The 14,695-nt window shown below is 62.1% G+C and overlaps 1 protein-coding gene across 2 annotated transcripts in view; it reads right to left on the reverse strand.

Annotated features, from left to right (window-relative positions):
* Positions 1-14,695, reverse strand: part of PGS1 (phosphatidylglycerophosphate synthase 1) — a 34,882-nt gene that overhangs the window by 2,390 nt on the left and 17,797 nt on the right. The window contains exons 7-9 of one of the 2 annotated variants that reach the window (XM_090291853.1): positions 13,814-14,335; positions 5,439-5,587; positions 1,589-1,717 (exon numbers count right to left, since the gene is read on the reverse strand). In XM_090291853.1, coding sequence (XP_090147979.1) covers positions 1,598-1,717; positions 5,439-5,587; positions 13,814-14,335 — 791 coding nt within the window. In that variant the 3' untranslated portion in view covers positions 1,589-1,597. Of the gene's footprint in view, positions 1-1,588; positions 1,718-5,438; positions 5,588-13,813; positions 14,336-14,695 lie in introns of those variants that run through there. The other variant, XM_090291854.1, reaches the window with a different exon arrangement.

Consider the following 14,695-nt stretch of genomic DNA (forward strand, 5'->3'; position numbering starts at 1 on the left):
CTCTGCGCCGGGCTGACCGCTGCCCGGAGAGGAGAGGAGAGTGGGGAGCTGAGGTTTGGGGAGGGCTCCTGGGGGCGAGGGGCGGGGCAGAGACCTGCCCAGAACCATCTCGCAGGTAATTAGCAGGGACAGAGGGAGCTGCCCCGAGGGAGGGAGCGGGCGGGATTGCTCAAGCCGGGCAGTGGCACGTCGGCTCTGGCCCCCAGAACCTGGAGGAATGCAGCCCTGTTTACCCAAAGCCTCTCTCCAAACAGAAACCCGGGGCCCTGGCACATTCTTTTGGCTTCTCTGGTCTAATTGTCCCACAGGACAATTTAATAGCTAGTTGCAAGGTAAACAGTGTTAACTCATGTGCTGTGGCCCCAGGGCAGTGTGGCCAGGCCACCACCCACCTCCAGCCACTGACGCGCAGGCTGCCTGGCCCTGGGTCCAGGGGCAGCCGCCCCCAGCACCGGAGCCTTGGCCTTTTGTAAATGCCCGCGCCTGCGAGAAGGTGACACAGAAACCTCCCAAGTAAGCCCAACACCCATGAGGTTCACTCAACAAATAAGCTTCAAGGGGAAAAAAGAGGGGGGAACCTGCGAATTAAACGAGACTTCGGGGACGCGTCACCCATCACGAGGTGTGGCCCGCATCAAAGACATCAAAAACTTGAAAGGAAATAAAAACTTAAAAAAGGAACTGGAATTGCGAACACCTTCTAGATATTTGATGATGACACTAAGGAACTCCTGCTAATATTTTAACCAGGTATGATATTGGTATAACGTTTGGGGGTTGGGTTTTTCAAGTCCTTGTTTTAGGGGGACCCAGGGAGCTCACACTGTAAACAGAGCACCAACGTGGAAAAGGCCTCACCTCCCTTCGTTTCCACCCTGGACTCCTCCCTTGCCCGTCCCCACAAGCCAGAGGCCCAGCCACTCCCACCCCCCAAGCCCGGCATGGCCAGGACTAGTGGCCAGGACTAGTGGGGCTCCGGAGACAGAGCCCGGAAGGGGCCACCTGGGGGTCAGGCCGGGGCCTGAAGGGGGCTGGGGAGAGAGCCCACGGCAAATGGCAGCCACACCCTGCCCGGCTTCCTGGGTCTGCGCAGCTCCCACCGCTAATGGCAGTGGTCCCTGTCCCCGGCCGCCGGCACGGAGCGCATCGCAGGAGAACCAGGGAGACGAGGCCTGGCTCCCACAGCCTAACCCACGAGCTGGAGCCGCAGCTGACCGGGGCGACAAGCCAGACCCTCCTGGCGCACAGCGCTTCCTCCTCCCACTCCCCCTGCCCTCTGGGGCGCGTGCTCAGCTTCAAGAGGGGAGCACAGCACCTCCCATTGTGTCCCACGGGCCAGCAGGCCCTCGGCCACGTGATGAGGAACCCACCACGGCCAGCGCTGGGACCTGGGGCACAGGCACCTGACGGAGGGGGGCGGGGCGGCCTCACTCGGCATCCGCGGCCCGCGAGGCTCACACAGTGACCGGCAGGCAGACAGGAGCCCTGGGGCTCCGGCGGGAGATCCTGGGAACCCTGCTGGGGGACGGCGACCCCCCGACCTACTGGTGGTCCCGGGGAACCGCGCTGGTCGGCGCAGAGACAGCACCTGCCGTCCTCAGAAGAAGTTCTTAATCAGCGGCGTCACCATCTTCACCCACAGCTTCACCTGCCGGCTCGGCTGCTCGAAGGTGGCGGAGGACACCACGCCTGACCGCAGGTACAGCTGCTCCTGCTCCTGAGGAAGAGGGATGCACGGGAGTCAGGGCGCCGGCAGCACCAGGGCACAGCCTGCTGGCCCGACATCTCGGGGGTGGGGTCGGGCCACGCACGTTCCCTGGAGACGCCCCTTAGAAAAGCTGAGAGGCCCGTGGTTCTAAGTCTGTAAGGCTGAGCTGCGCTCGGAGCAGGCAACTCAGAGTTGAAGAAATACAGCTGGTGGAAAAAATATTTAAAAGTTCACCCTCACTAACTGAGGTCCTGCCCATTAGAACTTTTTTAAACAAGATGGAGTTTTTCTTCTCTCAAATCGGCAAAAGCACTGGTAGCGCCATCCCCTGGGGCCGGCGGTGGGTGGGTGGGCTGGGCTCCCACACACACAGCTGATGGGACGGCGAGGGCACCTTTGTGGGGACCGGCCTGGCAGCAGGTGCCAGAGGCCTTCAAGAGCTCCGCTCCCAAGGCTTCACCCCAAGAAAGGAGCTGCACTCGGAGCCCTGGGCTAAGAGCTTACACACTGACCTCCATCACCGCAGCACTCAGGACGAGGCGAGGCTGGAAACCCCAGGTGCCAACACCCCGGGCAACACAACACACCCAGGGCACAGGCAGGCACTCCCCGTGGGTGGCCATGACCTAGAGCACCCACTTAGTAACACGGGAACGTGCACAACATACTACGGGAAAGAGGCCCCACACGAAGCGATGCGTGCCGTACGGCCCTAATCCACTGACAGAAGCCCAGGCGCTGCCTCTCCACCCGCGCACAGGACAGAGACAGGGACAGGCGTGGCTCCGTAGTCCTCGCGGGTAACCGGCGCATCCTCATTGTTCCCAACGAGTGGTCACTACCCTCATAATTAAGAAGTGAAGGAACCCTTCTCAGCCTCGTCACGGACTGCGTTCAGGACCAGCAGAGGAGAACTGTCTCTGAAACACGCCTGCAGGGGCGGGGGTGCCTCTCTGGGCCTCGCGTCCCCTTGGCTGTAAGCTGCCCCTCACACACTATGGCGGGGACCCTGCAGCGCCCGAGGTCCCATGGGGACGCCGCCTCAGGGCAGGAGCGCAGGCGTGTCCCTGGCAGCGGCTCTGACCCGGGAGTGAGAGGGACGCGGGCAGGGCGCCCGGGAGGGCCCCGCAGACCCGGCGCCAGCGCCTCCCGCCCAGGGCGGGGCCCCCTGCACGTGTCGCGCCGGCTCCCCCGGCCGAGGAGGCGGCGGGAACCCGAGCCCCGGCTGAGGCGCAGGCAGACCCGGCAGCCTCGGCCTCAGGGGGCTGGTCCGCAGAAGTCCCCACAGACCGGCTCCAGCTTTATGTTTTCAAACGAATACGCAGCCAAGATTTCAATTAAATTACCAGAAACACTTGAGTTTCCTCCTCAACTCCTCACAGGGATGGAGAAGGAAGTCAGCTGAACGAGGTCACAATGCCGTCTGAGGGAGTCTTTCTGGGGTCACGAGTGGTAAACCATGTTCTCCGAACAAAACCAGGAAGTTTTCGGTTTTTATTGTACGTACTGAGCGAAGAGAGGAACTCTGGGCTCTGATAAAAATATCTCCCATTCCCGGTGCCCAACGTGGCCCCGATGGGGCCCCCTTCCCGCATCCCAAACAGAGCTCCAGAGGCAGCTTCTGGGAGCAGGCCCCGGGCAGCGGGGTTTTAGGGACTTTCTGGACTGTGCGGAGGTGGTGTGGCTGGGCAGTCCCAGGACCAGGCACTGGACGGGCCCCCGGGGGCGGCTGCCGTCCCAAAGTGGAAGCATGGAGGTGAAATTAGCTAGAAACACATTTCTGCATTTCCAAGGCACAGAACTCAGCGTGCCTCTGAGGAAGCAAGGGCCGCAGCGGCATGGGCTGCCACCTCCCACGGTCAAAAGCCCCAGGGAGTCAGGTTTGGGAAGAAAAAGAAAATATCCCAAATATGTCACTTGGGAAAGCAGCTCCTGACCACAACCGGCCCAGCTTTTCTCAAGAACCAGGATGTGGGTTCAGTCCCCTTACTCAGGAAGTGGAGTGAGGAGTAAGTCCCAGGACCCAGGGCTTAGGCTGGGGCCGTGGTCCCCTAAATCAGCCCAGGTCCCCAGAGACCACGTCCTGGCCCAAGGCCAAGTTCACACTAGCGACTCTGCTGTTGGGGCAGAACCTCCCGATGGGGGCGTCTGTGGAAAGCAGCGGAGGCAGAGGCCCAGCCCAGCGAGCTGCCAGCGGAAGCTGCAGGCCGAGGCCTTTCACACCAGCCCAGCTCCGAGGCCAGCGGCCCCTGCTGGGACCTCGGCTGCGGGGCTCCCTCAGGCATTTGCTGGAAGCCTCCCTACAGCCAGAAACCTGCTGAGCGGACCAGATTCTCCAGCTGGCCACCCAGAGCAAGACCGCTGCCACTTCCTCTTGCCCCTGGTCGGGAGCCCTTCCCGGCACCACGGCCCGCTCGGTCAGACGAGATTCCCAGATCGCAGGAGGCAGATCCCGGGGAACAAGGCCATGACCATTTCCTCCCATCAACAAAGGCCCCAACAATTTCGCAACAGTAATTCCCAAACACCGGAGAACAAAAGCATCACAAAGCCACCAGCTGAAGCCTCTGAGCTCAGACCTACGGCGGCGTTATCTGTATCCCCTGCCCTGGAAAGGCCTTGTGGGAACAGCCACAAAAGCACCAGCAGCCCGAAGCCCCCATGACTCCAGCCCTAGCTCAGGAGAAAGGGCTGCTCTCCCAACTTCCAAATGGCCAACAGCGCAGACCCAGCCAGAGGCTGCGCGAAGTCTCTCCCAAGGGGAGCAGGAGAGGAGGGCCCTCACTCAACCAACTGCCTGTCCCCACCAACTGTGCCCCCACGGAGCCAGCCAAAGCAAGTCCAGCTCTCTCTCAGGCCCCACCCCCACTCTCAGGAAGAATGCCCGCTTCTCCCTCCGTAGCTGCAAGGAAAGAAATCCTGTCGCAGCTACAAGCATGGGAAAAACGACAAAGGACTCAAGACTCCGACACTCGCAGGAAAAAAGGATCCTGCCTCGCACAAGCACACCCGCCCCCGAACCCGGCTGGGAGGCAGCTGTCTCTGGGCCTGCACACCCCCCGTGGCCCCACCTCCGGACCCTGCACACATGCCTCGAAGAGCCCTGCTCCTGGCCTGGCCCAGCCCCAGGCACTCGATCCCAAGCCCAGGCAAGCCAGACCGTCACCCGGCAAAACAAGGCCGAAATCAGATGAGCAGAGTCCAAGCTGTCAGTGCAAGAGGACCGACTCAGGAGGCCTGTGCGCCGGGCCGTCCAAGCCCTGGGGTCACTGAGCCCCCAGGGCCTCTGCAAGGGGGCCTCCTTTCTCTGGCTTCCCCATCTCCCTTGGGGGACACTGCTCCCTGCTGCTCCTCGGCCTCTCCCTCCCCTCTGGGAAGGTCTTTTCCAGAAATGAGGGGGTGCTGCCTGGCCCTCTTCCCTGCTCTGCCCCTTGCACCCTCCACAGTGGGCCTGCGGCCTTGCAAGAGGTTGGGAGCCACAGCTGTACTCGCATCCAGGGAGCGCAGTGTCCTCTGCCCCCCGGGGACAGCCCCCGAGGGAGGCGGACCGGCGCCGGCTGTGGGTACTCCGAAGGGCGGCCCTGCAGGTCTCTCTGGCACCAGCACCCCAACCACCGCGCCCTGCGAGGACGCCAGCTCCTCACTGCTCTCAGGGGCCAGTGACATGGGCAGGTGTGAACACCCCGCTGCACCACCCACTCACCCTGGAGACCCCCCGGGCCCGGCCAACCTGATGAAGCTGCTGCTGCAGGGCCTGGCTCTCCGTCACGATGGCGATCTGGGCCTCCAGGTCCCGGTGGACTGACCTGTACCCAAAATTAGGAGAGCCAATCAACGTGAGGCAGGGCAGGCTGCTCCCCGCCAGGTACAGCCAGAGGCCTGCGGGGAAAAGGAAACGGGCAGACAGCAGTGAGCACCGCGCCGTGAGGCCGCGCCACACCTCCCTCCTCCTAGGAGAGAAGCAGCCCGCCCGGGCCCCTGCGGCAGCGGCAGCGGCAGCGGCTCCCCTGGGCCTGCTCTCCGTCCCGGCCCCGGGGGCTGTGGGGACGTGCAGGGAGCGTGGTGCTGCCCCCGAGGTGGCCCACTGGGTCAGTCCTATTCTTTCTGCCGCGCTGCCGCCCCGGGCCTCTCTTCCCAAGTCTGCCAGGCTGGGCTCCTGAAGGGAGCCCATGGTGGCCGCGCTCAGGCTCTGCCCCCCACCACTAACCAGGGCGGCCCCCAGAGTCAGGGCCTCGAAGCCCTGCCCTCTGAGCTGCCTCTGCCACAGCCCAGGCCTGGACCTCAGCCCCCTCCAGCCAGAGGTGCCATCGTCCGTCCCGAGCACAGAGCGGTGCCGACAAGGCTGGCTGGGGACCAGCAGACAAGGCTGTTCTGTGGATGACGAAGGTGTGGGGTAAGAACAGGTACCCCATTCTGCTTCTATCTGAAGGCCGCGGGGCCCTTTGCACTGAGGGACAGACAACGCCCCCATCTCAGCCTGCTAACCCACTGGAGGCCCAGGGACAGAGAGGCCAGCAGGCCCTGCGAGCCGGCCCCAGCCCAGGAGTTCCACCTGCCCCGTCCTCCGAGGACGAGGTAAGGTGAGCACGGCACACACGGCCACACGGCAGGGGACCCGCTCTGCCCGCCACCCTGGGGAATGTGCAGTCTCCCACAGCACCATGGTGACGCTGTATGAAGGCCCTGGGTTCTTGCAGAACCTACAATGTCATGAGAAACAGCACAGGCAGGCCCCTACTCTGCACCCCGTCCCCCCTTCTCCTCCTCCCTCTCCCGAGTCTAGCCCCATCGGAGCTACTCCTGCAAAGACTACTGCCTGAGCTTCCCAAGGACAGGGCTGCTCTGGCCCACGCCCCTCCTTCAGGAGCCCAGACATGGCCTCTGTCTTTTCCTCCATGCTTAGCCCAGAAACCCCAGCCGCCCGGGCTCCCAAGCAGGGCTCCCCTGCACACAGCAGCCCCCTCGCACTCTCCCACCCCTGTTGGCCGCTCCTCTGCCAGCATGACCTTTTGAAAGGGCCCACGGCCATGCATGATCATCACAAGTGATCAACAACATGTAATGCACACCAAGCTCCTAAAATAGAAGACCATTTCCTAATTCTCACTCAGGGCAAGAGCATTTCCAAGAACATCTTGGGTAAGAGATGACGGTGCTCGGCTGCCTCTTCCTGTAATGCGCTTGACCCCTCCACACACACAAACACATGCACGCACACGCAGGGCCCACATCAAAGCCACCTGCTTGCCTGTGAGCATCGCTCCATCAACTGTCCCACCCCACAGGGCCACCCCCGTGTCACAACCACCGGCTGCCTTACCCTGTCGGGAGACCCCCGGGTGGCCACCTGGCCTTGGCACTCTGCTGCAGATGCCCAGGAGGCCCAAGCAAAATGCCACCCTCGTCCTCTGCACCTACACCAGGCTGACTGCCCCGCCCAGTGCCCAAAAGCCTGCAGCTGGAGGGACAGGCCACCAGGCTCAGGCAAAGAAAGGCAAGAGCTCCAGCCACCTGCCATTACTTGTCCCAGCTCTTCTGGGTCTGCTCAGTGCCACTGGTCAGCCAGCTCTCCCAAGGCTGCTCAGAGAGGGGCAGGGGAGGGCAAAGAAGAGGGGGCCGGACACCCGTGTGGGCGACAGAGGTTCCGGCTGCTGTGAGTCACACCGCCCTGTGTCCACCCGAGGCTCCTGGACCCCAGGCATGTGGTGGGGCAGTGGAAGGGCGTGGTCCTGTGGATGCCTTTTATTTGTGAAACCTGCATCAACACAGACGACTCCCTCACAAGGCCGCCCGGGGCTCAGCCATCGAGGCAGGCAGTCCGTTGCCTGCCCACCCAGACAGGTGCCCACACACACCCCTCTGCTTCTGCTTCTCAACCTGTTCTCATTACCAACCCTCACCCCAAAGAAGGTTTTTTAGATCTGGTTTTCCTAACTGCCACCCCCTGAAAAAAATGGAATCATTGCGGATATACTGTCCGTCTGTCTGCGCACCGTGTGTGTGTGCGCACCTGTGCTTATGTACAGTAAGACCACCGTGTTCCCGGTACCCGCCGCAAGCCCCTGAACAAGAGACCCACACCGACGTCCTGCCGCGATGCCTCCCCCGGCCCAGGCTGGACTTTAGGTGAATACCTGGGATTACAGAGGTCACACAAGTTTTACCCCACGGACCACATTGGGGAGCCTGTGACCACCGCCCTACTGACTTCCTCTGGAGTCTGGTTTCACTGCAGTCTTTCTCCATCAAAAAAAGATAAAGACCACCCCGACTGGTGTGGCTCTGCGGCTGAGAGTCACTCTGCAAACCGAAAGGTCGCTGGTTCAATTCCCGGTCGGGGCACATACAAGAGGCTACCGATCGATGTTTCTCTCTCACATCAATGACTTCTCTCCCTCTCTTTCTCCCTCCCGTCCCCTCTCTCTAAATATAAATAAAACCTTAATAGTCCTGGCTGGTGTGGCTCAATGGATTGAGTGGCACCTGCAAACTGAAAGGTCACCTGTTCAATTCCCAGACGGGGCACAAGCCTGGGTTGCGGGCCAGGCAGCCAATCAATGTAGCCCTCGCACATCACCTTTCCCTCCCTTTCTCCCTCCCTTCCCCTCTGTCTAAAAATAAAATCAAAATATATATTTTATGAAAGTCAGAATAAAATAAAACCTCTTTTAGAAAAAAGAAAATAAAATAAAGACCATCAACAGTGCAACAGGCGGCCTCCCGGTGCCAGGGCCCTGAGAGCGGGGACAAGGGACTCCTGGACCGACGCTCGCCATCCAGGGGGCCCAGCCCTCACTCTGCACCCTGACCACGGCTGGGAAACATTAGCCTGAGGAGGGACAGCGAGAGGCCGTTCTGAGCCGCTTCATCCCGAGGTCAGGAGTGCGGGGACTACAGAGGCCTGCTGCCGGGAAACACGACACTTCCCAGCAGGCCCGAAACCTGTTATCAAGCCCGGCTTCCCACCCCAGGCCTGACCTTTGGGCCCCTCATCTCCACGGTTCCTGGAACCGCCAGATCAGGGAGCGGCTGTGGCCGTTCCAAGCAGAGCCAGGTGCAGGTGCGCATGCAGCAGGGGACCAGGGTGACCGACGCTGTGCCTCCCAGCGCCAGGCTGGGACAACCTGCTGCCCGCTCTGAGCCCCCTCCTGAGAAAGGGGGACACCTGCTTCCACTCCACGTGTACCCACAGTTCCTTCCCCACACAGCACAGCCTCATTCTGAAGGGGGAACCAGAGGACCCAAGGGCTCCCCACAGCAGGCACTTACCCCATGGCCCCAGTCCCCGCCAAGGCCCCCCCGGCCACCTTCCAACACCACGGCCCTCCACTGCCCACCACACCGACCCACGCTGCTCTGCAGGCCCAGGCCTCAGGCCTCACATTTCTGTCCCCCAGGGTCCCCTCCTCAGAGAAGCCCTCCCTGACCCTGCATCTCAGACCCCCGTGAGCGTGGACCCTTCTCCTGCCACCTTCTTCATAACTCTCCCCACAACCGGACACTGCACTTGAACAAGCCCATCTGCCTATCATCTGCCTCCCCTACACCAGGAGCCTCAGGAGGGCAGGGAGCTGGCCTGCCCTGTCCCCAGCGTCCTGGCCCCATTGTCTTGCACGCTGCCCAGCCCCCCCAGCAAGTGACAATTAAGCAAAGCCTGAGAACGCTCCAAGGCTCTAGAGCAGGGGCTCCAGGACACCTAGTAAGGGGCCCCTTTGAGGACCACACCCAGCAAAATCAAACCCACCCCCCACCCCCACAACCCTCGGCAATACATCTGGGCCCCCTGCAAACCCAGGAGGGGACAGGAGACAGCACAGTCCGCGATGCGAATGGACAGCGTGCCTGCCCGGTGCCAGAGCGGCACGGACACTCCAGAGGCCTCAGGCCAGTGCAGCTTCAGCCTCAGGTGAGCACACCTGCCGGCTCCCAGGGGGATGAGCCCCACGCGTGCCAGGCAAGCAGGGGGGAGCGGCCCAGCTGTCCCTGAGCGTTCACTTTCAGGCCCTGTGCCAAGCGGCCTATCGGGAAGGAAGGAGAAGTGACAACTCTCACAATCATTAACAGGTTTCTGTCAGCAGGAGCCAGAAATCTCCTAATCCGGCCCTGCCGCGCCCTCGCAACACACATGTGAGAATATCGCACCCGGAAGAATCAAAGCCACTGTCTTCACACTCGTTACTGCCCCTTTCCCTGAAGTGCACGCCCAGAGCAGAGCCCCATCCCCCGCGTGAAGGGGCAGCTGCCCGGGGCTGGCAGGCCTGGGAGCGCCCACTGCTCCTGTGCCCCGGAGGCCACCCATCCACGGAGAAGGGCAGAGGGAGGAGGCGGCCCAGGGGCCTCACGCACGCAACTCCCCCAGCGCCGCTGCCGAAACAGCTCAGCCTGATGGTTCGTGCACAACCAGCACTGACAACGGAGACAAAACCACTCTGCGCCCGGCCCCCAGGCCCCACTCGCAGCCCAGACCAGGCTTAAGAAGGCGCCCGAGAGGCCCTCCGCAGGGGACAGCTGGGCCCACGGCGGCACTCCAGGTTAGGGGATGTTAGTCGGCAGAAAACATGAACGAGCTATCGCGCCACGAAAAGACACGGAAGCCCCTTCGATGCACAGGAATGCCCAAGCGAAAGCAGCTACCCTCAGAGGGCCGCGTCCTGCGCAGTCCAACCACCGGGCCTTCCGGCACAGGCAGCCCGGCGGGACGGCAGAGACCGGTGGCGGCCGGTTTGGGCGAGGGGTCGGGGTCACAGGCAGAGCCGAGGGCTCCCGGCAGTGAAGCCCCCGTGCGATACCGTGACGGTGGGTGCGTGTCATTTCACACTTGTCCAAATCCACAGAAGTGCGACACCAGGTGAACCCCAGCGGTAACTGAGGGCTCTGGCGACACCGACGTGCCGATGCAGGTTCATCGGCTGTAACGACGGCACCTCCCCGGTGCCGGACGCTGAGAGCGGGGGAGCCTGTGCAGGTGGGGGCGGCCAGTACACGGGAAATCTCTGTGCCTTCCTCGGAATTTTGCTGTGAACCCAAAACTGCCCTAAAAAAACAAAAATGATGTCTTCTAAAAATTAATTAAAAAGAAAGGGTACAAACTTCCAGCTGTGTAAGAAGTGTACCTGGTGCGCTACCGCAGGGGGGAGCAGTGCCTGGCAGCCAGCACCCACACAGCAGTGAGAGCGGGGAGGACGCAAAGGAAACTCCCAGCGTCCCCTGGTGACTCTCCATGAGCGTCCCAACCCTGCCCCCACTCCAAGACCCTGCCCACCGTGCCTCCCGGGTAGGGGCCCCAGGAACATAACAAACCAGGAACCCCAGAGCTGCCAGCTGCCTGAGGTCTAACGTGGAACCCCCCCCCCAGCGGCCCCTCCAGAGGACAAGAAGGTGAGACTCGCAGTCCCATGCCCCAGGGGAAGAAGAGCAACAAAGGGGCAGGTAACGAGGACACCTCTCCTTCCCCAGCTTCCCACATCACCCTTCTCTCTCCTGAGTGCAACCCCACAGACGCTGAACCCGGGCCCGCCCCTCCTGCCAAACTAAGTGTGGCCAGGCCCCGAGACTCCACGCCTGGTAACCTCTCCGCTGACTCACGTTACACAGGTCTCCTTAGAGTTCTGAACAGCCGTCCTTTTGCAGAAATCAAATCAAACCCAAACAAGTAAACCACACTGCGAGAGAGGTCTCTGGTACACAGAGACGTGAAATAGCGGAAGGCTGCTCTGGTTCTTTGAAGCAGCTCGATTTATTAAAAGTGACACACATCCAAGTGTGCTAGGAAACGAGCCAGGCAGCCGGGCGCACGCCTCCACCGTCACACGGCCCGGCAGCCCACACCGCTGGCGCACCGCAGCGCGGCACACCCTGCAGAGCACGCCTGTGCTGGCCGCCGGACCGAGCCTGCCGCCCGGCGTGGTCACTTCCCACGACAAGGCCGTTGCTCCCCGCCTGGCCTGCCAGCCTCCTGCGGGCAGGAACCAGGCAGAGCTTTCTGGCATCCCCAGGCTCATGGCACCCACAGTAGGTTCAACACACAGTCGGTCCTCAGACGCCCAGGGGTGTGCACCGCTCAGCTTGGGAAGCAGTGAGCAGGGGGTCTGACTCTCCTCACCCGAGGGCTCGTGGGAGCAGGAGGAGCCACGATCAGCCCCAGCCTGTCCTCGGGAACTTGGGTAGGGGAATGGTGGTAACGGCTGCTCAGCCGTGGGCAGGCGTTTCCAGGGTCCACACACAGGCACGCCTAGGCAGACACCGTGCGTACCGAGCACAGGCCTTGCAGAGGACAGACAGCAGCAAATGGTCCGCTGCTGCAACCACCTGGATCCACGCCACCCTCTGGTCCGCCTGCTCACCCCACAGAGGCTGCGTCTCTCCTAGGCTGCTTTGGGAGATACGACTATCAAGAGAGGGGCCAGAAAACAGGGCTGGCTTCAGACCCCCACTATCAGCCCCAGCCATTAAGCGGGGAAGGACCCTGGCTTCTCACTGCAGCCCCAACTGACCTCTGACCTCCGGCCCCTGGCTTTCGGATGAGGCCCCTTCTCCATGCACCCTCCCTCACTCATTCTCCCCCCCACCCCCCCAGCCCTGCACATGCACCGGCACGCCTTGGGACTCCTGGCCTTCCCCAGTAATCCAGCGCTCCCAGACTGCAGTGCCCCACCCGCAGCAGGGCGGGGGAGGGAGGGGCAGGAGGAGCCAGTCCGGGAAAAGGCGAGACGCACTGGAAAAGCCGGTTGAGTGTTTCTGTTTCAACGGTAACTGGGGAGTCACTGCAGAGCGCAGCTTCAGGGAAATCACCCACAGCAGTCAGAACTTATGGGCCAGGCTGATCTGGGGGATCCAAAGTGACAGGGAGCCGCTCACGGATGGAGCCACAGCAGACAAGCAGCACCGTTCAGACGTGCCTCTGTGCAGCCCCCAGGCACACACACACACACACACAGACACACATCACCTCTGCAAGTCAGAGAGGCTCCCATTGTCCAGCTTCTGTCTCCAAGGCCTCCCCTCTAGGCTGTCTAGTTACTGTCACCAGTAACACAGCCGATCCTGGAATGCTTCCTGCACCCCTCCACTGGCTGGCCTATCTGCTGAGACATCTGACCCAGGGCCTGGCGCAGCCGGTGCCAGGGCTGGGATCCGTGTGGTGGGGCAGCTCCCTGCCCACACCCCCAGTGCCACCTTCCTAAGCAGGCCCGCGGGGCTCCGAACAGGACGTGTGAACCACCCGAGAAGCACGGCAACCTCCTCGGGAGTTTTTACCCTGCGTGTTCCACGGAGACCTCAGATCTAACACCACCAGGGGCTGCAGCAGTCTGCACCGGGATCCCACACCACCCCTCCTCCCTCACTCAGCTATTCCAGAAGCCTCTAGAACCAGCACAGGGGCAAAACAAACTTCTGAGCCACCAGAGAGAAGTCAGGAAAGCCACCCGCCTCACTCGTGGCCCAGCCTCTGCGCCGTTCCCTCTCCCTCCGGACTCAGAACTAACCACCTGGGCTGTGCAGTTTCCCTGAGCGGCAATCCCGCTGCCAAGCACGGGCTTAATCCCGGCCCTCCACATCTCCAATCACGCCCCTGGGCCTGTGCCACCGTGTGGGCTGCTCCAGGGGTGCTCCAGCCGCCTGAGACAGGTCCTAACAAACAGGCGATTCAGACTCTGACCTCCCTAGGGCAGCACCGCCCACAGGAGCGCTTGAAGGGCACGGCCTGGGTTTTCTCAGCTATAAACAAAGCGCAATGGTGAGAGAAAGACTAAAAAACTGGGCTGTTTGGCACCCACTACATGACCCCTACCCATCTTCTGCCCCTGAGAAAGGCATGGCCACTGTGGGAAGCCACCATGCCCGAGGAGAGACCAAATCACATGCCCTGTCATATTTATCTGTGGAGAGAAGCTATGTGAACATGTTTTAAAACGGCCCCCGGAACAACCCCACTTTTAAATTTCTGGTGCGTAAGAGGGAAAGGCTTTGCATGAGCGACACACACTGAATCAGGACAAGTGTGACGTGCCTGCAGGGCTCTATCAGGCAGGCCCGGGGCACGGCACCAACGAGGAGCAGCGCTGTGGGGTGGCTGTGCCCCGCCCCCAAGGCTGTCCCCTGTACCTTTGGCATGGAAGGTCCAGCCCCTCCGCCAATACTCCTGCAGCTGGACCCGCGCCTGCTGCCCCAGGCTGCACACCTCCCTGTAGAACTGCCGCTCGATGTGCACGTAGGCCGCCGGGATGGCGCCCGCCACACCCTTGGCCCCGAAGAAACCGTTCACCTCCGGGGAGGCCAGCAGGATGTGGTACTCGGCCCGAGTGCCCAAGACCAGGTCCATGTAGGCCTGCGTCAGGTTGAAGTAGCCAGTGGTGAGGTAGACCCTGGCACCTCGCTCAGCCTCGGTCAGCAGGGTCTCGGTGACCATCTCGTCGATCTGAATGTCAAAGGGCTTCATCTGGATCAGCGGGTAAATCCAGGTGTCGGGCGCGGGCCTGCGGTCCCCAGCAGCTGCCGCAGCCTCCTGGGTCATCAGGGCGTCACCGTGGAAGGTCTGCGCGTGCAGCATCTGCTGGCGGGTCCGTGCCGAGTTGATCACATCCATGACCCTGGCATTGGCCGCCTTGCAGTATGCAGCCCGGTCACCTGGAGGGACACGGGGAGGAGGAGTAAAGGGACAGAAACGGAGGCTCTGGACTCAGCCCAGTACAGCAGACACAGCACCCGCAGGTAAGCGGCTGCCACATCTGATCACTGCTGAACACGTTTCCACACAGATGAGTGCCCCAGAAAGGGCCCATCCACAGGCGCTTGCCCTCTGGGAGGGGGGAAGGCACTTCCACACAGGCCACTGAGGGTGACAAGCACTGAGTCAGTGGGCGCCTTGGGGGTAACGCCTGGGGGAACCCGAGGGGGCTTCTGGGAACCGACCACCGTGAGCACACACACAAGCCACACGCCTGTGACCGGCCCTGATAAAGACGTGTGTAAGCACCACCTAACCAG

The sequence above is a fragment of the Furipterus horrens genome, unplaced genomic scaffold (genome assembly GCF_987537825.1).
Source record: "Furipterus horrens unplaced genomic scaffold, mFurHor1.1.pri manual_scaffold_11, whole genome shotgun sequence".
Taxonomy (NCBI): Eukaryota; Metazoa; Chordata; class Mammalia; order Chiroptera; family Furipteridae; genus Furipterus; species Furipterus horrens.